The sequence below is a fragment of the Oryza glaberrima genome, chromosome 8 (genome assembly GCF_000147395.1).
Source record: "Oryza glaberrima chromosome 8, OglaRS2, whole genome shotgun sequence".
NCBI lineage: Eukaryota > Viridiplantae > Streptophyta > Magnoliopsida > Poales > Poaceae > Oryza > Oryza glaberrima.
Window position 1 is genome coordinate 17,330,028 of NC_068333.1, and position 26,558 is coordinate 17,356,585.

Consider the following 26,558-nt stretch of genomic DNA (forward strand, 5'->3'; position numbering starts at 1 on the left):
TTTTTTATGTATTTTGATTATTTTACATTTAAAGACCCATATTTGGGGTTATATTATCTGACTTTTATGTGCCATTCAAATAATTATAAAATTGTGAATAGTAATGATATATATTTTATCATTGTATATAAGTTCACAATAATTCAATTAGATCTGTAATGACAAAAAGTAAAATGAACCTAATAACACTACGAATTGTTAAAAAAATTTACTCCTCCCATTCTGATATTATAATAAATCAAAAATAACATCAATAGATTTTTAGTGTTCACATTTTCAATATTGTATACTATGTAGGAAAAGACGAGTAGAAAAGATAGATCTTAATCAATCAATAAAACTTTTATTCTATTTTTAGTTAATAAAGTAATAGTAAGTAAAACACAATAAATGTAAAAAAATAATTATATGTGCACGTACTTTGTCCCATTCGACTCTCTTCTTCTCCTATCTCACTCAACTCCTTTGTCTTATAATTTTTAACTAATTAATAAAATAATAAAAAATGATCAATAATTACAAAGCTAAATAATTATGATTCTTATGTCATATCTGTTTTTTAGTTTATTTGAACTGTGTTTATAATTAAATAAATAATTCAAGATGCATATTACTCATATTTCACTTCATAAAAATGAAAATATACCATTTAAGCATACACAACTATCCTTTGCATGGTAACCAGATGGAAAAAAAAATAGAGCATTATAAAAAAAATGACAATAAGTATTACATCACCTTAAATCATTGTACATCCTCTGTAGCGCATTTACAGTGGTACGTAACTTACGTGTTACATCTTAATTAAAAGTAAGACCTTAGAAATTGTAAGAAAAGACATCTGACCATCGGTTTTCACTTAATAGGTGGATCCATTATTTTAACCAATAGATATAATATTAGAGAAAATCTTAAGCTGCCATGTGTTACACCCAGGGTTTCACTTATCACATGATAATCGCGCGGTTATCGCGCTTATCACGGGGTACGGTAGGGGAAACCGGTGATATGGTTTGGATGAATTTTGACCAAATTCAACATTCCGGAAAAAGATCGAAAAAAACTGAAAAAAATCATAGATGTAGTTGTTGATTTGTAATTGCCAATGGTGAAGAATTTTTTTAAATAGAGTAAGCTAAATTCAAATTTGAGGGCAAAACCAAAAATGGTTCACAAATTGAAAAAGGAAGAGGATATTGGGCCTTAAGTATCCTACATATTCTTCCAATTATTCTCAATCTCTAGTTTTCTACACATATTCAACTGTATTTTTGATTTTTTTTACCCTATTTATTTTACATTTACATGATTTCAGCTACATAGCCCGCGATAACCATGCGAATATTGTGGTTATCGCGGTAAACCGTGCGATTATCGCGGTGAAACTGCGAAACCATCGAGTTTTGAATTCAAATTTTTTGGATGTGATTTTTGTGTGATTTTAGACGATTATCACGCGATTATCACGGATATCGCGCTACCGCGGGGTGGCGATAACCCCGGCCCAAACGATAAGGTAAACCCTGGTTACACCTTAAAATTTAGACGCAAAGGATATTAAAAATTTTGACAAAAAAGCAGATCATCGGTTTTCAATTAAATCATTAGAAAAAAAAGCCCCCCCCCCCCACTTCGCCCTCCCCTCACATGTGCACAACACAGCACTACCCGTGTCCCCTCCTCCCCTCCTGTCTCAGCTTGAGTTCTCCACTCTCTCCTTTACCCCTCCTTTTTATAGTGAGAAATAATCAATAATATTAATAATATTAAAACATGCAATTTTTTTAGCTGTACATCTGATTTCTAATCTAACTATTGCTCTATTCATAATTAAATCAACAATTTAAAGGTTCATAACCTCTATAGTTTGAACTGGTATAAAATAAAATTTAAAATATAAAATATCAATAGGGACTAAATTGAACTATTTGGGGAAAATCAAATAAGTTTGTACCTTTCACTAAAATTAGACAACCCATTACATGTTCTATTTTTATAATATTTTTTAAATGCTTACATATTAATGGCCTTGCATCTATCCTATACCATAGTATTATGCCATCTCCAATGGGCAGCTCTTAGCTAGCTCATAGAGTTTTTTAATCGATGAACAGGACGCGCTAGCTCTTCTTCAAGCGCTAGCTCGCACGCTCACCGAGGCAGTGCCCTCTCACAGGCACGCCCGCCCAGGCAGTGGCCGGCACTGTGCCGAGCGCGTATGAGCTAGCAACCGGCTCATACCGCTGGATAAGGCCTTATGAGTTTGTCAGTCTATTAAGCCACACTATGGTAGCAGTACACATATAGTTAGTTGAAAAGTCATATTTCTTACTATTAAATTTAATTTTTCGAACTCATGTTAACTATATTTTCTTTTAGAAAAGATACTATAGGTCAAACGTATTACAAGCAAGCGATGATCTACGATATGTCTTTGTTAACTTATATGTAAGTATGTAACAACTTGCGTGAATCTAAACCGACTAAAAGGAGGACTAACTTGATGGTACAAATAAAGCATGTTTACTAACAATAATAGTGCTTTAGGATTTGTTTTAAAAAGCCACTAAACATTCAATTAAACAAGACAAAATATTTTACTTTTAATTTACGTTTAATTCGTTAGATATGTTTTTTTTCCAAACAAACTAAATAGATACTTTTGAAATATGAGAGATGTTTATATGGATCATAGATAATTGTTTATACGAATGAATTAAATATTATATATTTTAAAAGCTAACAAATAGTTTGGAAAAATTATCTAAGCAATGCCGATGAAGTAAAATTATGGAGAAATAGTACTTATGAAACATGGCAATGTCATTGAGTTAATATTCGATCTATATAAGTTTTTCGAACGCAATCTAAAATACATGCCCGCGCAATGCGCGGGCTACCTTCCTAGTTCACTAAAATTGTCAGCCTGAAATCATTTGGATGTCCAAAACATTGCAACGGTACTTCACTTTAGTTCTTTACTTCAACTGAAAGCAGAAACAAGAAACAGAAAGAGGAAAGGAACAATGTAACAATAGACGGTTTAAGAGGAAAATTAATATATTACCAAACCATATTGGCATCTCATTTTGGCTGGAAACTTTCTGTTTAGTTCCATGTTGTATGATGTCCCAAGTCAGCTCTGCTCATCATTTTCCACATTCCTTAAAATTGTAAGGATTTCAACGTGGTAGCTTCCTCGGAGAGAAACCGAGTTAGTGGTTGCAGCCAGTGCAGCCTCCTCGCAATCACTTGCATCCCTACAGTCGATGAAGATAAGGACATGCCTGAGGGAGGCAAGGAGCTGGATGCCAAAATCGAGTCCAGCTCCATACGCAGATACCATATCATGTGCGTTGAAACCAAACTCAAGCTGCTGGAGCTTCGGCATAGCCCCTGCTTCAAACATCACACCCATACCAAGTCCATTTTTGATAGTTGACTGATGACGCAAGATCAAAGCCAGATCAACATAGGATGGACCATAAGTAAATTCCTTCAGGCATGAGAATCCACTGCAGCTAACTTTGAGAGTATGCTTGGGGTACCCTGGGTATAGATCGAGACGAAGCAGGGCAGGCAAGCACTTGAGAACCTGGAGATCCTCCTCTCCCACCTTCTTCATGTGTATTCTTAAGCAGGTGAGCTCAGAGAGGGAGGACATCCATGTTGGAAGACTAGAAAAATAACAGCCCATATCAGTCTGAAATGTCTGAAGATGACGTGGAGGAGGGGACCACGATTCAGCCAAGATATCTAACAGGGGTATATATTCCGAATACAAAGAGACTGAAGGTTAAATCCACCTAGCTTGCAGAGAGATCTGACTAAATGGTTGATGTACACTTCATGACCACTTTCTGTGTCATCGCAATTCCAGTACACATCAAGATCCTTCAGTTTGGTTAGGTTACCGAGCTCTTGAATGATAGCTGATGAGTTTTCAGTGCCATCGAACACTGATAGCACCTGAAGAGCTTCCATGTTACCAATTCCATTTGGCAATTCTACACGCCAAGGCAGAAAAAGGCGGACCAATTGGAGCAGTTGAACAATAGATTGAGGTAACTTCTTTACGCTGTTCCACTTAGGTCCAGTGTTTGCAAGAGCTTTAGCTTCCCAATTTGCCTTGGTATCCTGCTAATATTTCCAAGTCTGACATACCTCAGTTGAAATAAACTTCCAATATTCTCGATATGATCATCCTTCAAACTAGAGCAATTCAAGAGGTCTAGTACTCGTAAAACTTCAAGGTCCACAAGAGGGGGTATCTTGTTAAAATCACCAAAGACAGAGAGCGACCGAGCATGAGAAAAACTAGTGGTTCTCAGCCACGTGATCCTTTCCACACTTTTACATTGGAGGGAGAAACGGTGAATCTTGTTGGATGATGGTGCACAGTGCTGACCATCCAGTATAGTTGCAAAATTTTCTTCAGTAGACAGAGATATCATAAGATCAAGCATGATATCATGCATCCGATAGGCCTCTCTTCTACTAAAAGGGTCAATCTCAAATGATTGAACTATATTCCTATTTATGAGCTCATTAAAATATTTTTCTCCCACTTCCTCTAAACTCTCTCCTCGTTGTTCAGTAATGAATCCTTCAGCGATCCATCTCGATATCAAAAAATCTCTAGTAATTGTATGATCCTCAGGGAAAATGCTTAAATACAAAAGACAAGACTTTAAGTGGTGAGGTAGATCACTGTAACTAAGAAATAGTATCCTCTTCACTACTGCCAACTCGTGTGACCCCTGATCTTTCATAACTGTAGAACCAAAGGAGTTCAGCACCCATACCCACTCCTGCTTCGTAACTGGTTTACATGATAAAAGGCTAGCTATACTAACTATGGCCAATGGCAAACCATCACACTTTTTAAGTATATCATCAGCAACTTCTTCCAATTCAGGGGGGCATTTCTCCTTGGAGCTAAAGATTCTTCTAAAAAATAATGCCTCAGAGTTCTCACTGCTAAGGGGCTTCATGGCATAAATAAAATCTTCATGTGAGAAGTGACAAGCTATAGCTACATCATTGATGCGTGTAGTTGTAATTATTCTGCTTGCAGAGTTATTCTCAGGAAAAGCAAATCGGAGGTGGTCTCGCCATGCAGCTTTATCCCATATATCATCAATTACAATGAAGTACCTATTATTCAATATGTAAAAAAAAAAACATATCACTTGTACGCATTTCCATATAAAAATGGTAAGGGAACATCCATCAAATAACTCAAGATATTGCATTTTGATATGTACATGCCTAAAAATTTGGGGTAGGTTATCTACTACTCCCTCCGTTTCACAATGTAAGTCATTCTAGCATTTCCCACATTCATATTGATGTTAATGAATCTAGACATATATATCTATCTAGATTCATTAACATCAATATATATGTGAAAAATGCTAGAATGACTTACATTGTGAAACGGAGGGAGTAATTGGCAATGCCATGTGAAGTGTTTCATTTTTCCCTAATAAGGGGCAATTTTAATAAAAATTAACAGAAGAAACCACCCAAATTAATTGGTTTGTACTTTGACCAGTTCAATTTATAAAACTAAAGGTGCGGTAACATTGTAGAAAAATATGATTAAAAACAACACAAACTAAAGAAAGTAGACCATCCGACCATCAAATCCTTACATCTAGAATAACAAACATGTTCATACCTGCTATTCTGTAGGTTTTCTCTTATCAGGCTGATAAGCTTACAATCTTCAAAAGTTTTGTGCTTTAGATCTTCTATTGTGTCACTATGCTGCTTCTGATGAACTGATGATAGCTTTCTTGTCTCGAGAATTCCAATAAGTATGTTGGCTAGGATCTTATTGACGTTGGGATTCCGTGACACAGACACAAAAGCTGTGCGATCAAATTGGCTTTTGATATGTTGATAGACCTGATTGGCAAGAGTTGTCTTGCCTAATCCCCCAAATCCGACAATAGAGACAACTCTGCGTTGCGGAGCCAAATTGATTCCTCCCATAAGAAATTCAACAAGTTCATCCCTTGGACCTTCGATGCCCACAAGCCTGTCCATCTCCTCGAACAGCGCAGGCAGCCTGGAATCGATGGCGATCGCAGCAGAGCTAGATGCAGCTGCATCCAACTCATACCTCTTGCGCCGGTCATTGACCAGCACGGCACGATCCTTCAGCTCAGCGATCTGGCCTGCGATGCAGTGGCGGCTCCAGAGAGCCTTGAGCCGGCGTTTGGTCCTGCGGAAGAGCCCGTCGCCGGGGTCATGGTGGCCAAGGCGGTGCACGAAGACGTCGATGCAATCCTCTACGTCATAGGACAGCTCCCGCAGCTGGCGCATCCACTCCTTGACCTGCGAGCTGGGCTCCTCCTCCGAATCGGAGACCGCCTCCAGCGCGGTGTTCATGCTGCTCAGCTCGTCTCGCAGGAGCGCGACCTCGCGGCCCACCCCCTTGAGCTTGCCGTACTCCCTCTCGAGCAGGCCGGAGAGCTTCGTGAGGAGGGGATTCATCACCCCGATCAAAGCACTCGCCGTGGCTCCGACCATCTTTCCCAATCCTCCTCTCTCTGAATCTCAGGTGCAACCGTGCAACGCTTGATCTTTGGTGGTTTTGGGAGACCAAGAACACCCAGACGAGCTATGGCTGCAGCGAGAGTGAGATGCCCGGATCCATGGAAGATGAAGGGGTCAAGAACACGCGGGGGAACCAACGGAAGCTTCGTGGGGGAGGGGGGATTGATGCCGATCCGTCGCGCCAAACGCCAATGGAGGGCGTGGAAAGGGGAAATCGACGGGGAATAGCTCCATCGCCGCCGCACTTTGCGAATAATTTTGCTTTTCTTTCGGCGAAAACCAATCGACGGAATCTTGGAACAACGAGCAGGATTTGTACAAATCTTTACCACCGTGGACCGCGACGACGTTGACGGAGGCGCGGGTGCGGGTGGAGCCGGTGGCGTTTCCGCGGCCGGCCATTCCAGCGTTTCTCGGCGGGAGAGGAGGTGATGGACCGGGTGGGTGGCGGCGCCGTCGTGACCGGCGGTGAGAGCAAGGAGGCGGCGAGCGGCGAAGAGTAGTGGAGAGTCCGAGAGTGGGAGGATGGTGTCTACTCACTTCTCTGCAGTGTATTCCATCGATCGTGTAGCTGGGCCGTATTTTATTGACGGCCCATTTAACAAAATTTGTAAATTTGTGGACCTAGTTAGACTAATCCAAGGGAACACATCCCAGCCGCTAATTAAATCATGCAGAGACTAATCCAAGGAAAGCAAATTCGAGTGATTTTGGGCCAAAAATTTGTCGCCAGATGTTTAGCGTAATTGAGCAGGTCCAATAGCAGACTATAAATTAGCTATAAACACATATTGAGAAGATAAATGAGCAGAGATAAGAGCAACGGCTACAGATTTGTAACCAACTACAACACAGACTACAAGACGCAATATGTGTATGACAGGTAGGATCAGTTATTACTTGTGTAGTATATGTTATAAGTAACTAATTGTATAGGTTAGCTATTAAATTAACTATAGATGATTCCAAGCTAATGGTTAGCTATACTATTAAACTTAGGCCTGGTTTAGATTCCAAAAAATTTTGGTCAAAAACGTCACATCAAATGTTTGGACAGATGCATGAAGTATTAAAAAAACCAATTATACAGTTTGCATGTAAATTGCGAGACGAATCTTTTGAGCCTAATTACGCCACAGTAAACATTTGCTAATGACGGATTAATTAGGCTTAATAAATTCGTCTCGCAGTTTACAGGCGGAATCTGTAATTTATTTTGTTATTAGTCTACATTTAATACCTTAAATGTGTGTCTGTATACTTCAAAAACTTTACACCAAAGAACTAAACACACCCTTACTCGTAGCAATTATTGGTACCTACCTAACTATAGACGCACTTAACTTTACACCCAAAGAACTAAACACACCCTTACTCTCAGCACACCCAAAAAACAATTGTTGATACCTGCCTAACTATAGACCCACTTGACTTTACACCCAAAGAACTAACACACACCCTTACTCTTAGCACACCCAAAGAACAATTGTTGGTACCTGCCTAACTATAGACCCACTTGACTTTACGCTCAAAGAACTAAACACACCCTTACTCTTAGCACACCCAAAGAACTAAACACACCTAACAACCAAATAACTAAACACACCCAGCAATTGTAAGAACAATTGTTAGTACCTGCCTAACTATAGACCTACTTAACTTTACACCTAAAGAACTAAACACTACTTAACTTTACACCTAAAGAACTAAACACACCTTTACTCTTAACACACCCAAAGAACTACTCGACTGACGTGGCATCTACTTACTCTTAGCACACCCAAAGAACCACTTGACTGACGTAACATCTACATGGTATATGTTGGCTCGATCTTATGGTATGTTGGCTCGATATAAGAGCCGAGCGCTTACGTGACAGACATTACAATTATTAGAAGAAAAATTCCGTGGAGGCCCACAAATCCGACGGAAGGTCGGGGAGGAGTGAAAAAGAGAAGGAAAAGTATCCATATTGTTTATTCTTATTAATCCGTATGTACGTAATACGTATTTGTTACAGATTAATTGATGCATGCATACCGGTTAAGGGAAAATTGTGCTGCATCAACCAAAGGATTTGTTACAATACGTGTTCGAAAATTTTGGCAAACTATTTCCTTCAAAAAAAAATTTTTTGGCAAACTAGAGACAAAATCCAACAAACTGGATGCAGATTCAACTTTGTATAATTCCCACATACGCTTGGGAGAGGATACCTGGGCTTGAGCGGCGGGAAAACACAGTATGATTTCTATTTTCTCAAAGATATACCAGTCGTAATCTCAGAAATTTCCTGCTTCGTTGTGCAATTTTGGTCACACTGATACAACACCGATTAAACACGCAACAAAATGATGTTGACACGTCTTCGTCACTAAAAACAAACCAGTCATTTTACTCGACTGTCCTGTCACTACTGGTCAAAAGGCACTAATCCTCAAACTTGATCTTCTTAGCTGAAGGCTGAACGCTGCCGATCTGTAGAACCAAGAAAATATTAGAACCTGACAAAGCTTTTGTCATCTCATAGTACATAGTAGCTAAAAGTGGCTTGGTTTAGCGCAAATGAGATAGCTGCGGGCAGGTTGTGTGTTGCACTTTAAATGTTCACAAGGATTGCTTCCACATAATCTAGGACTAGGAATTAATATATCCAATATATATAGCTTTGTGCATCTTACATGCAGCAGTCAGTTTATCCATTACCTAAATTAGAAACAGTACAAAGTGATCAACATGTAAATAATCAAACATAAAATAGTTCCCAGTCCATCAATGGATATGTCAAACTAATGAGACCAGGCGAAAAATCTCATCAAAATTATAGTATGATTCATCTGAGCAAATCTTGTTAAATTCATATTAACCCTTCACCAAAAAACAAAGTGACAACAGCTTCACAATAAATTAAGTTATTTGGCTGCAAAAAATATAAAAAATTTTACTTTATTTCTAATTAAATGTTGGATGAATGAATACAACCATACTGTCACACACATGAAATTTTGTGCTTTCCAGATCGTCTGAGCCAATTATGAACTTTCTCTTCACCCTTGCAAGGTATGTCCAGGCCAAGAACTCAAGTGTCCACAAGTTACGTTTATTTAGCATAAAATTCAAAAAGGCAGCTATAGTAGCATCAAAGTGTTCTAAAAGAGAATTAAAAAAAGCATGTGACCAGACATGGCATGAATTCTATGAAAGGTGTTGCAAAATGGTCCTAGTAAGCAACAAAAGTATAATATAAAACAGGCAGTGCAATAATTATCAAATAAACCTACATAAATGATCAGGAGCACTGCGATGTTAGATTCATACACCAAGCTAACTTTAGATTCAGAACAAGCAAGAGCAAGCAATTTGATCAACCAAAAAGCAAGAAGTGCAGTGTTACTTACAAGGGGTGGACACTCGTAATCAATCCCAGCAGCTTTGATTCTTTTGCGACGTTTCTCATCCCGTTTTACGATTTTGTCAACCAACTTTTTGTGCTCTTCTATTGTTTTATCCTGTTACAGGACAAATACTAATTAGATCAAATGCCCACATGTCACATCATACTTTCAATTCACAATGCATTACCTTGTTCAGCCTCCTCCGTTCAATTGCTACCCGATCAATTGGTATAAACCCCCGTCGCACACCTTTCCACCTATATACAAAAGAGGTAAAAGATGTGCAAATTGTAAAATTACAGGAATGTTGCTCCCATTTTAATCAAACAAGAAAACAGGCTTTAAGCACAGCTAAATAAAAACTCTCAACTAGAGGGCTTTATGGATTATTGTAAGGTGCATGTTGAGTAAGAACATACAAGAAGGATACAAGAATACAGTACTTGCAAGATAACTACCCATATTTGATTGGCAAACTTATCCATGACATGACAATGATTATATAACGATAGACATTATCTTTTGAGTTCTGTTAAAAGCCCGAATTTTGGCAATTGTTGACACTGTACCAAGCAGCACAATGTTGTGGAAACAGGCAACCTGATTAATTTCTAGAGTGTCCATAGGCTCTAAGGAAACCATTTCACAATAAATAAACAGAATACTCATAACAGAGGACGATGACTATTTTTTCTTTCTTCACAAAAAGGTAATAAAAGGTACTTCGATTTAATAGAAACCACGTTTTGCGGAGGCATACAATTTTGGATGAATTTTCTCAGGTGGAACAATCGCAATTTGCAAAGTGTGCTCAAACAGCAGGTAGTTGTTCATCTCATCTGCCACAATCTTTGCTACCTGACAGGACAAACACATAAATAAAAATATAAGTTTGTATTCCATCAGCATAAAGAGTTTTGACACCAAATGCAGCCCCAAGCACAGACTTACCTCAGGGTTCTCAAACTCAATGAACCCATAATGCTTGGACTTTCCTGTCTAAACATTGACGAAAATGCAAGTTAGATCACAAAGATAACACAAAAACCATGTAATTCAGTGTACAATACCTTGCGGTTTCGGGCAATCCTCAACCTTTTAACAGTTCCAAATTGCTGAAAGAAACCTGCAAAGACAAAAAGACAGAGCATTAGCATCACATCCCTTTGCATCCCTTGCACCATCAGGTTATCATACCTATCTCTCCTACATTATTGATTAAACCAAGGCTTCCCACTGAGCATCGTCCACAAAATACAAGCCATTAGATTGGCAGTGCAATAAATTTCTGTCCTTGGATAAGATTTTATCATTTTTGTTGTGAATAGTTAGAAAAGATGCATTTGCCGCATATGTCCAGTCATTTTATGATTTATTTGGCAGTTGTCACCCCCAACACGTCTCTAGCCCTTCCCAATTGGTCGTTAACAGAACTACTTTGTAAGACATGGTTGTAAAAGCAGTACAGAGGAGCACATCCTTTCTAATCATCATGTCATCAAACTTCTGCGACTCTGTGGATTCCTTATGTGCATTCCCCTTCGTTGTTCATGCTCAAGTTAATACCTCCTATATATATGATTAATTTGATTTCTGTGCATGCACGGATGATAAGCAGCTACAAGGTGTCATTAATAGAATTTCTTTTTCTGACGGAGGGTAATCCATTCATTTTGATTAGAAAATGCAAATAAATGCCCTGGTATTGCTACTACAATTTCATGCCCCATACTCACTTAAGTGAGATAAGCCAAGGCATTTTGGAATTGTGTTGTTTGCTTTGCCTGATCAATGAAAGAATTTGATTAAGGCTGAAAATGGGATTGAGAATATATGTTTATACTGAAATTTGCAATTTTGCAATTCTACACTTCTTTTGGTTCGCTCTTCTCCCAATATTCTGGTTTATGCTCCACTGATCAACGGAATCATGTCTAATGCTTGGGAAAAGCTAACGACAAACTCATTTTACACTCGTTGTGCCTTGGATCAAAATTAATGCATGCATATTCGTCTTACTGACTATTTCATCACGCTATTCAACTATGGACACTATTACTTAGTTCTATTCTATGAAATCATAGTCTTCAATGCTTAGAATCATCAATGATCACATGTTCCCATTCCTTTCAACTGAGTTTTCATGAAATCATACATTTGTAGTTCCTGATTGGTAAGTACTAACCTGCTTGATTGCCTCATTTTCCTTGTCTTAAAATTGTTTCATCAAGCAAAAAGATTCAATTCAATTGCAATTTTAAGCTCCAAGATTCAATTCACTTGCAATTTTAAGCTCCACTAAATAGCGGAAGAGCTTGTTGAATTCATTAAACAAGAGGACAAATTTCAGAAGGTAAAGAAAGAGGACACAGTGGAAGAAAATGCTACTGAATGTCACACATAATTAAAGCATTTCTGTCAAACCAATACCTACTTAATGAAATGGTGCATCTCTCAATGCATTGATTTCAAAATTTGTTTTAACACTTTATGGTACATAAGGAGCTGAGCATGCCATTTACGAGCCACATATTGTTCGATTCTATTTGACTATCTTCATATTACTATCTGATGACTAGCCACAAACATTCTATCTATGCACAATCTGGAAAAGGGAAATTTAAGCTGTCGAGTTTGTTCTTAGTTCTTACTATATTGATTAATTTCTTATGCCAATCTGTCCTTTTCTTAGAGTGAAGTGGCAAGAACATATGCTTGAGCCATTAGAACAATGAAAATTATATATTCGTGGGATTAATTTTTTAATAGCAAACAATTTTCCTATTAGATTCGCAGCAACGCGTGGACGGTACAGCTAGTTTTTTTGTTTATCATTGATGTGGCTATGTGCCATAAACAACGAACACACCTTGCATCTGTTCCTCATAGAACCCATGGGGGATGTGCCCGATGTAGAGGACGGTGGACGTGTTCTCCGGCTCCTCGGGCTGCTCCTCCCGGGCCCTCTTCTTCCCAGGCCTTTCTTCCAGCGGCTGCGCCGAGCACGCACAAAACACATCACACAGACATCAGAAATCAGAACCAAAAGCTACCGTGGCAGAAGAACACCACGAGCTGGGGATGGAGGCGCGCACCAGGAAGTCCTTGCCCTCCCCGGAGCGGGGAGCGGCCGAGCGCCGGGCGAGCACGCGCCTCTGGTTCCGCTTCTTCTCCCTCAGCCCCATCTCCCTCCTTACTCCTGACGAGCCCCCCTGCGAGAGAAGCCGCCGGGATTCTCACAACCACGGCGCGCGAGCGGAGGTCCCCCCGAGAAGGGAGGAGACGGTGGAGAATCGGAGGGGGAGGAGGATACGGTGAGCCGTGCTTACCTGACTACGTCGTCGGGCGGCGGCAGCGGCGGCGGCGGCGGCCGGAGGAGGCGGTGGGGGAGAGGGGAGCAAAAGCCGTCGAGGCGCGACGACGGCGAGAGAGGGGGTTAGGGTTTTCGTGTTGGTGTCGTTTTGATGGGAGTGGAGATGGGGGATAATTTGGGCCTTTGACTGTGACTCTACTCGTTGGCCCATTTGTTTCGTCGATAATGGCCCAAGTAGACACACACAGTCACACAGATACCTTCTTTTTTACAGGGAGGAATAAGTACACCAGAGATCCCTCATCTTGTCAGCGAATAAACCAGATATATTACATCCCTTAACATACAAAACCGGTCATTATAGACTGGTCATTATAGGTCCTCAGGCGGTTTTATCCCCGGTTTTGCCCGACGTAGCAGCTGAGTCAGCGTGGGACCCACGTGGGTCCACGTGTCAGTGACTACTCCCTTTCCTCTCTCTCTACCTCTCTTCCTCTCTCTTCTCGGCAACCAGCCGTCGAGGGAGAAGGGGGAGCAGGACTAGGGCGCTGGGCTGATGATGGGCGGGGAGAGAAGCGGAGGTGGAGACGGACGCGGTGGCGGCGCCACCGATGACGGCCTCTTTCTCGCCCTTGCCTTGCCTCGTCTCACTCTCCGCTCTGCTCGACAGGAGGCCACTCCAACGGTCGCATGCGCGTCCTCCTAAACACGGCGGAAGTGGCCCTCGTTGGCGGCAACGACGCTTGCTAGCAAAGACGAGCGGGGAGAGGAGCGGCAGCCGGCGAAGAAGAGCTTGGCATTGGCGGTGGCGGCAATCGGCTAGACCTAGCGGGCATCGTCCTAGAGAACGACACGTAGGCGCGACGCTGCCAGCTTGCAGCGCCATGCAAGAAGGGCCTCGCCAGTCTCACCGCATCTGTGCGCAGGGCCACCGAGTGGCTGAAGTAGATGCCTTCCTCGGCCACCGTCGCTAAGGTCGTGGTGTATGGGGTACTACTCACCGACGCAATGGACATCATCGCCGAGCACTGGGCAAGGAGAAACGGAGCTCCACGGGACGACTACTGCGACCACCGGCGAGAAGCGGGCCGCAGGCCAAGGTTGGGAGCAGTAGAGGGCGGAGCACCCCTCGACCAATCATTGCAGCAGAAGAGGGGGACGCACGGGCGAGCGCTGGAGTCGACGGAGAGCAAGACAAGGGCGATGGAGAGGTCGTCGCCGGTGGCGCCGCCCTGCATCCGTCTTGACCTCCGCTCCTCTCCCCGCGCATCGTCGACCTAGCGCCCCAGCGCTGCTCCTCCCCCACCGCCGGTTGCCGAGAAGACAGAGGAAGAGAGGTAGAGAGAGGAAATGGAGTAGTTGCTGGCATGTGGAACCCACGTGGCTCCCTACGCTGAATCAGCTGCCATGTCGAACAAAACCGGAGATAAAACCGCCTAAGGACCTGATCTGATTTTGTAAGTTAAGAGATGTAATATATGTGGTTTTTCGGTTGAGGGAATGATTTTGTGATTCGATGACAAGATAAGGGACCTCCGGTGTACTTTTTCCTTATAAGGACACACTTAGATTTCTAAGGCTAAGTTTGATACTCACCTTTTCCAACTTATAACAATGTGTTTTCTTTAAAAAAAATCAATAGGAAAGTTGTTTTAGAAAAAATCATATTAGTTGATTTTTAAGTTTATTTTAGCTATTGTTTAATTAATCATACGTCAGAAAAAATAAGTTTATTTTTAAGTTTGTGTGTAAGGACCTCCGCCTCCGAACACAGTCTACAGGTCCTAAGAAGCCTACTTCGTCGGTTTCTGTTCTACGTAAAAAATGATTATGTTACTGGCCTTCTAGTTCTTTTTCTTTTCTTTTGCAGGGATATGTTATTACTCTTCTGGTTGGAGTACCTTTAGCATTTACTACATGTAATACAGTAAATGCTCCTTTCGTTCCATATTATATATCCCACCCCAAAATTTTCCACCCTATCACATCGAACGTTTAAACACATATATGAAGTATTAAATATAGGCTAAAAAATAACTAATTGTATAGATTACGACTAATTTGCGAGATGAATCTTTTAAGCCTAATTGCTCTATGATTTAACAATGGTGTGCTAAGTAAACATTTGCTAATGATATATTAATTAGGCTTAATAATTTTGTCTCGCAGGTTACAAGCGTAATCTATAATTTATTTTGTTATTAGACTACGTTTAATACTTCAAATGTGTGTCTGTATATCTGATGCGACATACCAAAATTTTTCACCCCTGAATCTAAACACCCCCTTAGTTTCTTATGTTTGTCGTTAGTTAAACTTTTTTAATTTGGCAGGAAAATACACTAAGGCCTTGTTTAGATGAGGAAAAATTTTAGGTTTGGTCATCACATCGGATATACGGACATATATTTAAAGTATTAAACGTAGTCTAATAATAAAACAAATTACAGATTCTGGCAAGAAACTACAAGACGAATTTATTAAGCATAATTAATCCGTCATTAGCAAATGTTTACCGTACCACCACATTGTCAAATCATGACGCAATTATGCTTAAAAGATTTGTCTCACGATTTACACGCAAACTGTGCAATTGTTTTTTTTTTCACATTTAATACTTCGTGCATGTGTCCAAACATTCGATGTGATGGGTGAAAAGTTTTTGTTTTGGAAACCAAACAAGACCTAATATCTACAATAAAAGATAAATACAGTGTCAAAACATATAGATTCGATGAGACTATATATATTGTATATAATTTTCATGAAGAAACTTTTAACATGATCGACTTAGAAGAGGGAATATTTTAATAAAAACCAAGTGTACTGACGGCCAAAGCTCAGTACTCTTACCCTTTGTTTTTTTTTAACTTCTCAACTTATTATCTCTTTCATTTTCGTATGTACGCTTTCCAAACTATTAAACGGTGCATTTTCTAAAAAAAAATTTTATACAAAAGCTGTTTTAAATCATATTAATCCTTTTAAAGAAAACCTATTACTTAGTTAATTATGCGCTAATAATTTGCAACGTTTTGCGTACACAAAGATTTGTTCCCAACAGCATTAATGCGTTCGTTTGCTTCTTTATTAAGAGAGAAACATACGGCTAGCTAACTATACAAATGATGTGGGCACAAATAATGTGATAAGTTACCTAAAGTTTTTCTCGTATTCAAAATACGGGCATGTTTATCCTTTTATTGATGGTTTAATGCCGTTCTTCGTGCAACAGTAGGATTATAACCGTCTAAACATAGAAAGGAGTAGACATTACAACTTAACATCGCTGGTGAGATTTTTTTAAAAAAAAAAAGAAAAAAGAAACATCGCTGGCGAGCCTTTAGCTTTAAAAAAGAAGAAAATTTTTTAAACGCCATCATACAAAACAGAGAAGAGAGACGTCAGTCCCATTATATTATGCTTAGCTAAAATTTGAATTTTATAATTTTATAGTTAATTTTGTGGTTTTCTCATCGTGATTTATTTTACATCATTTGTTTTCGAATCGTCAAGGATACATATATGTAAGTTTTCCTTTAAATTATTTTTAAATTGTTAAAAAGCAATCATAAGTATAAATGTAAGTGAAACAAGTATTTCCTTAGTCTTAAAAAAAAATACAACCAAGATAGGTCAACAATGAACATTAACATATCTTTGTCCAGATTTATTGTCCTAAGATAGGTCTTCTGTCGAAGTTCATTGTCTTAGGATATGTCAATAGAATATAAGAGGAAAAAAAAGAAAATTTCTATGCATATTACTCAATTGTCCGACTCATATACAACTAAATTTGATTAACGATTGTAAACGACTGCAGTGCAGTGCATATGAATTTTCTAGTTACACATGAGTTGTGCAGATGAGTTTATATGGTTATATGTTTCTAGTTACACATACGTTGTACATCTACTAGTTGTACGTATAAAGCCATTCCCAAATAAACTCCACATCATCAAGAAATTAGTACTAGACACTACTCTTCTAATGCAAACACTACTATTCTAATGCAAACATAATGTCTTGAATATTATGTAAAAACCGTGTGTCATGCAAAACATGGTTTCCTTCTCTTTCTTCATTTATTTACTTGACATATCATTTTTTATTATAGGTGACAGCTTATTTAATGTTATGGATATCATCTTAGTAATTGGGTTGAGAATGATCTAACGATGATACTCGAAATTTTTTTTTTTTGAGAAATAAAAAACTCCAAAAGAGCTGACGATACGCGCGAGAAACGGGGGCGATCCAACCGGAGCCACCACCGAGCCAGCGTCCGTCCACCTCTGACGTTTCTTTCCCTCCCCTCCCCTCTCCTTTCCCCCTCCCCTCCTCGGTGGCGCCACCCAACCCAAGGCTCCCGCCCCTCCTCCTCCTCCTCCTCCCCCTCCGCTCCCTCGCAGAGGCGGCGACCGCGCCGCGCCGAGGCCGCCTCTCGGCTGGGCTAGGGGGTTCCCCCCCAACCTCCCGCCCTAACTACCCCGCGCCACCATGGCGGCGGCGACGGCCTCCGCGTCCGCGTCCGCGTCTGCGGCGGCGTTCCTCCTCCTCCCCCTCCTCGCCGCCGCCGCCACCGCAGGCCACGGGGTCTGCCCGAGGCAGCCCGCCGCCGCCGCCGTCCTGCCGCGCCAGGCGCCCGCCGCTTCCTCCTCCTCCTCCTCCTCCTCCTGCCCCGCGGCGGGGTCGCCGGGCCACCGGGCGCACCACGTGGGCGTCGTGGAGGTGAGCAGCCGGTAGCCGGTTTCTTCTGTTGATCTCTCGATCGATCGCCCTCCTGATTTCGCGCGCCTTCTGCATGATCAGGAGCGATTAGCGTTAGGTGTAGCAGTTTCGCGCTTCGGGGCGGCATACCGTTAGGTTTGCTTCGCTCTGCTCTGTGAGTACCAAATCACAAGTTGATACTAGCTCGCGATCTGTGTTGCGTGAGCGTGACCAAGGGTATTTTTGAAATGTAAAACAGTTATACGGAAATATCTAGTTAACTTTGTATATAGATAGGCTCTGGAAGGTATTCTGTTCAGAAAATTTTGTTGGGAATATCTATGTTTCAGCAACGTTGACTTAATTGTTTTTTTTTGTTTTATCTGTTTTGAAGATAGCAGAAATGGGCTCTCACTGATTGAGCATCAGAGATTCGTTTGTTACCCAGTAGTACAGATATGACTCTTATTAATTTATACAAAATTTTCTAGATGCTGGTGTCATAATATGTGCTAGGCCCGTCACCCTGATTTCAAGAACAGTAATTATCATTTATTTTAATTCTAGCATGGTTTGTCTAATCTAAGTATGAATCGCATGTTGCACTTGATGTTTCCTTTGTTATGTTATACGAAGAGCTAGTTGACCATCGAAGAAGCCCTTTATTTCTCTTTTCGATACTCACACAATCGAAGTAAAGAAAACATATAATTAGTGTTTGCTTGCTATCCACAGAACTGCCATGCTGTTTGTGCATAGTATAAGTTCATCTATCAATTGTTGGGTAGAAATATAATGATTCGGTAATTGATTCAGTTATTTTTTGGGTAGAAATATAATGATTCGGTAATTGATTTTGTTATTTTTACGCACAGACTCAAATACATTGAGATTTATGTGCGCATCATGATTGGCCCACTCAACGTGGAATTCATTCTCCATTTTATGTGCCAGGGGGATGATGTTGTTCTGCAAAAGGCAGTTACTCTTGTGCTGCAGAACAGGGAGGATTTTGTTGCAATTCTTTTCTATGCTTCATGGTGTCCTTTCTCCAAGATCTTCAGAACAGATTTTCAAAAGTTATCATCCTTCTTTCCAACAATCGCTCATTTTTCCTTTGAAGAATCTCGTATCAAACCTAGGTGTGTACATCCTGAAAAAGGAAATTTGACGGTTAGCTTTGATTAATTTTGGTATAGTGGTTCACTTGAATATGAAATTGCAGAATGTTGTCAAGATATGGAGTTCGTGCCTTTCCGACACTTTTCCTTGTGAACTCTACAATGCGTGTGCGCTATCATGGATCTCGCACGATGAACTCTCTTGCTATGTTTTATAAAGATGTTACAGGTATGGCTGCATATTTTATTCTGATTGGTAAAAATAATGGTGTATCTTGTTTTGCGAAGTGAAGTTCACCAAATTAAACCAACATTGTGTGTCCTGCTATATTTTGACACTATACTTGTATGCCGTGCTTCAAATTTAGCATATTAGATTGTTTGATTATGGTGGCATTAATTTCCTATATGAGCTGATTACTGTATCTTATGATAAACATTAAATGCTGTTTTTTCCCCAATTTGAGATGCTGCTAGCGTTCATTATTCGTTGTATAAGTTCTCCAGGATTTTACTGATTCATTTCGAAATATTGAAGGTATGAATCCTGTGTCACTGGATGCAATATCCCTAGAGAGGATGGAAGAAGCGGTAAATATAATTGAGAATGACAAAAAGACTGAGCAAGGGGATTCTCTGTTCATGTTTGCACGATCACCAGACAGATTGCTTCACCAGGATACATGCCTTGCATTGGCTAGCTCTTTTGTCCTCATGAGGTTACTCCGTTTCCTTCTTCCCAAGCTCAATGCATGTGTGAAACAAGCATGGAGGATGCAATTTTATGAACTGAAGAGGTTATTTCCTAGCTTATCTTGAAGAAGCCAAAGTGAACCAGCAAACTTAAAACTGACTAGACATAGCAGCAAACAGAGGAAAGTAGAGCAAGCAGCAAACTGAGATCATTCACGGGTGGATTTCTATCAGTATCAGCTTGAAGGAAACTGATACCGTTAATCAACAAATGGCATGGATGTTCTTAGCAGCTCAATGTAGCACGAAGGTCTGAACTGATGTAATTCGACTTTCTTGTCTGTGTCATCTCCGCATTTACTGTACTGGCCTTCTGGGGAGAACTTGCAGCAATCTACTTTGCCACTACAATAGAATGATTTGTGGAGTAACTATATTTGGTCTTTCTTGTGAGATGGTGGCTCAAAGTAAAGAATTAAATGGTTCTCGTACGTCTTTAAAAGTATGCATACGTTGCTGTTACTCCTGACATACAAAAGATAATATTACGAGTTTAACAGTTATTTTAACTTGGGTCTGTGATTCGATAAACTCAGTAACCATAAACGGTAACTCTATTATATGTATTTATTTGGTTGCTTGAATGTTCTATGCAACCCTGGTTTATGTCTGGAATTGACGAGCTTTGTGTTGACCTGTGATGTTATCTGTAAACAGAACAAGCCTGGTTCCGCAACCGTGTGTTTCTCTAAACAAATAAAGTGTACTTTACCCCCTAGATAATGTACTTTAACAGTTAATCCTAAGTTTTTTGGGTGAGTTTTAGGTCAAATGTTGTTTACATAGTATTCGTTGACTGAATTGGGTCATTGTTAATAATCTGATGTTTAGTATTTTTCGTAGACTATATATATCCAAAGGTTAATTTACCAACAAAAACCCAAGATTTTTTAATAAAAAAAAAGGGTCGACAAGTCCATTCATTGGACAATGCATCAGACAATTTTCATTTTTTCTTCGCAGTTAATCATACACATTATGCAGTTATGCTTTTGCGCTGATCATTATGCATTTTTGCTTTTCCTTTGGTGATTAATTCAGAGCATGAAGAGAAACTACTTCCTCCTCACAGAAAAACCAATCTAGTATTGGATAAGATATTTCCTAATACAATGAATCTAGACAAACTACCAATCTAGGATTGGATGGGATGTTTTCTAGTACAATAAATCTGAATAGAAGCTTATCCAGATTCGTTGTACTATTAAATATCTTATCCAATACTATGTTAGTTTTCGTGGGACGGAGGAAGTAAGGTCTGAGGATGCGTCCGAAAGGTTTGCGACCATCATTATGCATTGCATTGGGCTGGGGAGTGGAAGAGGTAGTCGTGGCTGCTGCGTAGAGGAGAGAAAAAGGTCGCCATTGAGCCGAGGAGAGGAAGAGGCCGTTGCGCGTGGATCTAGCTGCCTCTAGCTCGTGGCGGCTGGATCCGGTAGCCGCCGCACTGGGCTAGGGTGTGGAAGAGGTGGTTGCTGTCGTCACCACATAGAGGAGAGGAAGAGGCTGCTGTCAAGACGGGGAGTAGAAGAGGCAGTCGTTGTCGTGGCCACCTTAGCCGTTGTCGAGCTAGGGAGAAGAAGAGGCTGCCGTGCGTGGATTTGGTCGCTCCAAGCTCGTGGTGGCTAAATTCGGTAGCCGCCGCACCGAGCCGGGGAGTGCAAGAGGCAGCCGCGGCCGCGGGCGCTGCCATTGCATAGAGGAGAGTAAAAGGCTGTCGTCGAGCCGAGGAGAGGAAGAAGATACCGCGGGTGGATTTGGCCGCCCCAAGCTTGTGTTGGACAAATCCTGTAGTCACTACACTAGGCCGAGGAGTGGAAGAGACAGCCGCTACCGTGGCCATGAAAAACATTGCGTAGAGGAGAGGAAAAAGTTGTTGCGTGTGGATCTAGTCGCCCAAACTCATGATGGTGGACCCGTGGGCTGCTGCACCAGGGCGGGGAGTGAAAGAGGTAGCTGCCACCATCACCTAGCGGAGGAAGACACTGCCATGCCGCTCATCGGCTGGGGCGAGCAGCGTTGACAGTGACGAGGCTTGCGAGAGAAGCAAGAAATGCTCAGTCGGAAGCGAAGCGAGAGCAAGAGAGAGAGCGTGCAATAGGAGGGATAAGATTGAAGAGGGGTGGTGTGCTAGAGTACATAAGATTGAAACGGTGCTTAGCTTGGCTCGGCTCAATTTTTATATGCTTTTTTTTTAAACCAGCATATGTAATATATCATATGTCGTTTTTTTAATTTACAAACACCTATAATATATTAAAGGTGTCATTTTTTTTAAAGAAAATAAGCACTTGTGTCGGTTTTTTTCTCTAAACACTTATAATTACTCAAAAGTTTTATTTTTTTTATCCCCGCGAAGGTGGAAAAACAGTATAAGCGCCGGTTCTACACTTCTACTGTTTCCGGCGTATTGTACCGGCCCTTTTATGCGTTTTTGTAGCAGTGGTTGGCCGCACGACGCACGGTGGCGCCATGCGGGTCGGGATGTCGTCGTAGCCCATGGTGTGCGGCCGGTAGAAGGCGGGCTTGGGCTTGGCGGCCGAGTAGGCGGTGGTGTCGGCGCTGGTTTCCGAGGCGGCGGGGGCAGATTCCGACGAAGCCATGGCCGGCGGCCGCGTCAGCTACGGCTTTTGCGCGCGACCTGCTCGAACTCTGCCGCGCGAGGAGGAAACCACGAGGAGCAGTTCTCACATCGCATTGCACTTCTAATCCGTTTGTACCTATACTATTCCTTTTTCAGCTAATCTGTACTCCCTCCATACTCGTAAAGGAAGTCGTTTTTAGACAGCAACACGGTCTCCAAAATAGACTTCTTGTTTCTATAAAAATATTTATTAAAAAGTGATATATATGTATACTTTTATGAAAGTATTTTTCAAGACGAATCTATTCATATAATTTTTATATTTTCAAACTCAACAACTTAAGAGTTATTAATGATTTATATTCCCAATGTTTGACTTAAACATTGTCCTAAACGACTTCTTTTACGAGTACGGAGGGAGTACTTTTTTTTTTTTTGAGCTGGACTAACTGTGGAGAAAGGGCTTCAGTCACAAATACTTATTTTTCTCCAAATATTTATATAAAAGATATTTATACAATGCATAATGCAGACAACTATAGGGCATGGAATAAAAGCGTTACAGAAATCCAGGAAACGAAGCTTTACATTGAGGAAGAGACTTCATCTTTACTGCTGGCCCTCTGGCTCTTTATTCTCTAGGTACCTGCAAAATACGAAGCAGGAGGTTCATGTGCTTTGCCTGCACTACTACAATATTCCCATGCAAAACATAGGAACTTATACATACATGATACAACAGGGAAGAAATGCAAACACAAACCATGTCCATGACAATTTCTTTTTGGTATTGTATACTCACTACTCACTCCGTTCATAAATATAAGGCGCACATGTATTGCATGTATTTCAAAAGGTAACGTTATAACCTTTGACTGAAAATTAGCCTAACACTTAACATTTTTAGTGGCATGCAGGTGTTACCATTAGATATGTATTTAAAAGTGCTTTCACAGGATGTTAATTTTCATAGTTGCTACTATGCTGAAGCAGCCAAAGCACTGTGGAAATCTTACCCCTGAGCTCTCGCCCAGCGTGAGAACTGATATAACTGAACACTTTCGTTGGAGGCGTGACAAGCCAGAAGCAAGTAGTTCCGCGGTTGTACCATCCATGCAAACCTCATAAAGAGTCCAGAATACACACACATGGCTGCACAAACACATAGTGGTTAGTTTTTTTCTCTTGAACAAATCGGCATAGATTGTGCCCGTTTTATTGAGGGAAAAAAATTACAGCCCCTAAGGGAAAAACCATAGGGGCTAATGATATTGAAAATTATGCATTGAAATGTTGTGCCATAGAAAAAGGGGTGTGCACTGCTAGATTCCTTTGTAAGGTGACATTTAGGGGTTGCCGTGAGCGCCAGGATGCAGAGCCTGTCTAAGTGCAAGATTCCACTAAAAGTAAAGTTGATTTTATTGTAAACTTGTTAAGACAAATTACAGTCAGCTACTCAACTGAAGAGGCAATGGAAAGGGAACATGAATTTGTGCCTTGCCTGGTCAACCGGAAACTGAAGGCCATGCCCTGTTCTGATGGTATGCGACTCAATTTTTGCAGTGCTGTTTGACAGAAATGTTTCACAAGGAAAAGGCCCATAGATGATTTGAAGGGTTCATTGAGCAACTGGCTCCTTCAGAGTATGATTCTAACTTCTAGCTATTACATGACCATTAGGAGTTTTGCAGCTCTATCTTGGATCTTCTGGCAGATTAGGAGTACGATGGTGATTGAATAGAGTTTCCTCCATAGCCTATTGATGTGATGTTCAAAACTCTTCTTATTTGCACTATGAAGAAACATCTAGGTTGGGCATACATATCACGAGCCTGATGAAGACTGAACTTGGAGTTCAAGAATCGGAAAGAAGGTGAGAAAAATCACTTCTGCTGATGGTGGAAGCTGATGGGATATTAGAGTTAGATGCTCACGTGGCAACTACTTTACTTTTTGCTTAGTGAGTTCAGTGATTCAGCAAGTATTTATGTGCCAAAAAGCAGCTGGTAACCCCAATTTTCCTTTGGACTTCTATTCTGTTGTAGAACTTGTTAATCACTTTTCGGAACGCGGAAAGGGTTGATACTGTTGTCTAAAACATACTTCCTCCGTTTCAGATTATAAGTTGTTTTGACTTTTTTTTCTAGTCAAACTTACTTAAATTTGATCAAGTTTATAGAAAAAATTAGTAACATCTACAATACCAAATTAGTTTCATTAAAACTAACATTTAATATATTTTGATAATATTTTTCTTTTGTGTCGGAAATGTTGCTATATTAATCTATAAACTTGGTCAAACATAAAAAAAATTTACTAGAAAAAAGTCAAAACGACATAATATGAAATGGAGGGAGTATGTATTTATCAAACAGGAATTGTAGCTAAACCCACAAGCTCATCACCTACCTGCTGTCATATTGCCAGATATCATTTCAGGAGGCTTGTTCATGTCAACTAAGCCCTGGAAGAAAACAAAACATAAAGAAGGGAGTAAGGTGCTACTCAATTACAGTGCAGGGATAAGTAAGTATATAATACTTCATGAATTTCCACAGAAGAAATTCAACTAGAAGTCTAGAAATGTTGTATTAGGAAGAATTAAATTATTCAGAATTTCAGATGCGGTTTATTTAATGGACAGCAAATTTATAGGGTCATCAACATCCACTGTGATAGATCATAATTAAATAATTAAGTATGATGAATGGTGCAAGAGTTTTCTGCAATTGACATTTTCACAACAGCCTTTTAACTGTGAGCTACACACACATTAAAAAGGCATGACATGTTGCGCAGTTAGACTGCACGCACTGATACACAATCAGTCATCAGAAAATATTCCATGACGGAACAAAATACTGAATACCTATGAATTTCATTGTCAACCAATTTTACACAGCACGTCACATGATTATCAAGATTAACGATGTAACAGTTTCTAGGATTGTAGACTTGTGCCTACATGACTGGATGAAACACCCGCATGATTGCCATGGAATAAAATCAACCACCCCTCATCTCGTTAGTCAACTGTCAACAATCAGCAGTAGTACTCTCTTTACAACTTCCAAATCACCCACAAAATGTCAGTTAGACAGTTACGCCCCAAAAGGTTGTCAACAAGGATTAACTCTCTACTTCCTAAGATCACTACCGCCCAAGATGGCTATGAAACGGACCTTTTGCACCAAATAATATGATATCCTCATGCCTAATCGTTTTCAAGCTACAGGTATACTACACAAAACCTCAGTGATCGAAGGGGAAAACTTCAATCCTCTCAACAGAATGCGCCATGTTCTACTTGACCAAACTATGATATCACTAGCATCAAAATCACAGCACCCAAATCGCAAAATGACATTGACCGTATTATTAGATTAGACGGTATGTTTGTACCGCGAGGACGAAGCCCCAGTTAGCGACGGGACCCCAGAAGTGGGTGGTCCTGGGGCCGACGGGGCTGTTCCAGAACGCCTTCGCCGCCGTCGCCATGCCCGGGAATCTGCCCCTCCCGAGCTGCTCCAACCACCTGATCATGCCACACTTTTTATCTCATCATCACTAGCTGCCGAATCGCGCTTCCAACACCAACAGGCAACACAGCACGAGATCGAGCGGAGGGAGAGACCACTTAGCTACGGGACGACGGCGAAGGCGACAGCGGCGGCGGCGGCGGCGGTTGGAGAGGCCGATGCGGTTGACGAGCGGGATTTAGGGAGCGAGGGGATTGGAGATTTGGAGGTGGGGTGGTTGGAGAAATGACGGAAGAACATGAAACTTGGTGGAGTTGGGATTTGGGAACAAATTCACTCAAAAGAAAAATGAATCAGTAGAATGGGTCATGGTCTCATGGACTCCACGCCAAATTCACATGAATTGTTTTCTTTTTTTTTTTTTGAAAATTTATAGTGGCGTTTTGACAAGGCACTAGATGAAAAACAGCATGATATCACCTATCCCACCCGCAGAACTAAAATATTGTAACACAAGCTGCCCTTCTCTTTTCTGCTCCATGTTCTTAACGGATGAATGCACATGCTCAGTGCAAATTTTGCAAAAATTTTATGTTTATGAAATTCTTGTAATATTGTTTTATATCTACTTTTCAA

At 40.7% G+C, this 26,558-nt stretch overlaps 3 protein-coding genes and 1 pseudogene across 4 annotated transcripts; 1 reads left to right on the forward strand and 3 right to left on the reverse strand.

Annotated features, from left to right (window-relative positions):
- Window positions 1-2,760: 2,760 nt before the first annotated feature.
- LOC127781884 (disease resistance protein RGA5-like) lies at window positions 2,761-7,098 on the reverse strand (annotated as a pseudogene).
- Window positions 7,099-8,789: 1,691 nt separating this feature from the next.
- Window positions 8,790-13,431, reverse strand: LOC127781885 (uncharacterized). Its single transcript, XM_052308945.1, has 9 exons — window positions 13,292-13,431; window positions 13,058-13,174; window positions 12,832-12,955; window positions 11,033-11,088; window positions 10,914-10,961; window positions 10,723-10,820; window positions 10,150-10,219; window positions 9,966-10,076; window positions 8,790-9,045 (listed from the first exon to the last, which is right to left on the reverse strand). Exons 2-9 carry the CDS (start codon window positions 13,145-13,147, stop codon window positions 8,998-9,000), a joined length of 645 nt encoding a protein of 214 aa, XP_052164905.1. The 5' UTR covers window positions 13,148-13,174; window positions 13,292-13,431; the 3' UTR covers window positions 8,790-8,997.
- A 4,175-nt stretch (window positions 13,432-17,606) lies between these two features.
- On the forward strand, window positions 17,607-20,290 carry LOC127781167 (5'-adenylylsulfate reductase-like 4). Its single transcript, XM_052308081.1, has 4 exons — window positions 17,607-18,006; window positions 18,940-19,127; window positions 19,211-19,335; window positions 19,645-20,290. The coding sequence occupies exons 1-4, from the start codon at window positions 17,776-17,778 to the stop codon at window positions 19,923-19,925; spliced, it is 825 nt and encodes a 274-aa protein (XP_052164041.1). The 5' UTR covers window positions 17,607-17,775; the 3' UTR covers window positions 19,926-20,290.
- A 2,617-nt stretch (window positions 20,291-22,907) lies between these two features.
- LOC127782526 (mitochondrial pyruvate carrier 1-like) lies at window positions 22,908-26,374 on the reverse strand. 2 transcript variants are annotated; one of them, XM_052309772.1, is made up of 5 exons: window positions 26,078-26,374; window positions 25,846-25,978; window positions 24,853-24,907; window positions 23,460-23,595; window positions 22,908-23,089 (listed from the first exon to the last, which is right to left on the reverse strand). In XM_052309772.1, the coding sequence occupies exons 2-5, from the start codon at window positions 25,939-25,941 to the stop codon at window positions 23,053-23,055; spliced, it is 324 nt and encodes a 107-aa protein (XP_052165732.1). In that variant the 5' UTR covers window positions 25,942-25,978; window positions 26,078-26,374; the 3' UTR covers window positions 22,908-23,052. The 2 variants fall into 2 exon arrangements, with proteins under 2 accessions (XP_052165732.1, XP_052165731.1); XM_052309771.1 differs by lacking the exon at window positions 26,078-26,374 and having other exon boundaries at window positions 25,846-26,071.
- Window positions 26,375-26,558: the final 184 nt, after the last annotated feature.

Excerpts from the sequence above, each read along its gene's own strand:
- LOC127781885 (XM_052308945.1), bottom strand. The coding sequence starts at position 13,147 with ATGGGGCTGAGGGAGAAGAAGCGGAACCAGAGGCGCGTGCTCGCCCGG. Across the intron at positions 11,089-12,831 it reads CTATGAGGAACAGATGCAAG|GTTTCTTTCAGCAATTTGGA; the intron begins GTGTGTTCGTTG and ends TTGTCTTTGCAG. Across the intron at positions 9,046-9,965 it reads ATTACGAGTGTCCACCCCTT|ATCGGCAGCGTTCAGCCTTC; the intron begins GTAAGTAACACT and ends TTGGTTCTACAG.
- LOC127781167 (XM_052308081.1), top strand. The coding sequence starts at position 17,776 with ATGGCGGCGGCGACGGCCTCCGCGTCCGCGTCCGCGTCTGCGGCGGCG. Across the intron at positions 19,128-19,210 it reads GAATCTCGTATCAAACCTAG|AATGTTGTCAAGATATGGAG; the intron begins GTGTGTACATCC and ends ATGAAATTGCAG. Across the intron at positions 19,336-19,644 it reads GTTTTATAAAGATGTTACAG|GTATGAATCCTGTGTCACTG; the intron begins GTATGGCTGCAT and ends GAAATATTGAAG.
- LOC127782526 (XM_052309771.1), bottom strand. The coding sequence starts at position 25,986 with ATGATCAGGTGGTTGGAGCAGCTCGGGAGGGGCAGATTCCCGGGCATG. Across the intron at positions 24,908-25,845 it reads ACTGGGGCTTCGTCCTCGCG|GGCTTAGTTGACATGAACAA; the intron begins GTACAAACATAC and ends GTTTTCTTCCAG. Across the intron at positions 23,090-23,459 it reads CGCTGGGCGAGAGCTCAGGG|GTACCTAGAGAATAAAGAGC; the intron begins GTAAGATTTCCA and ends CGTATTTTGCAG.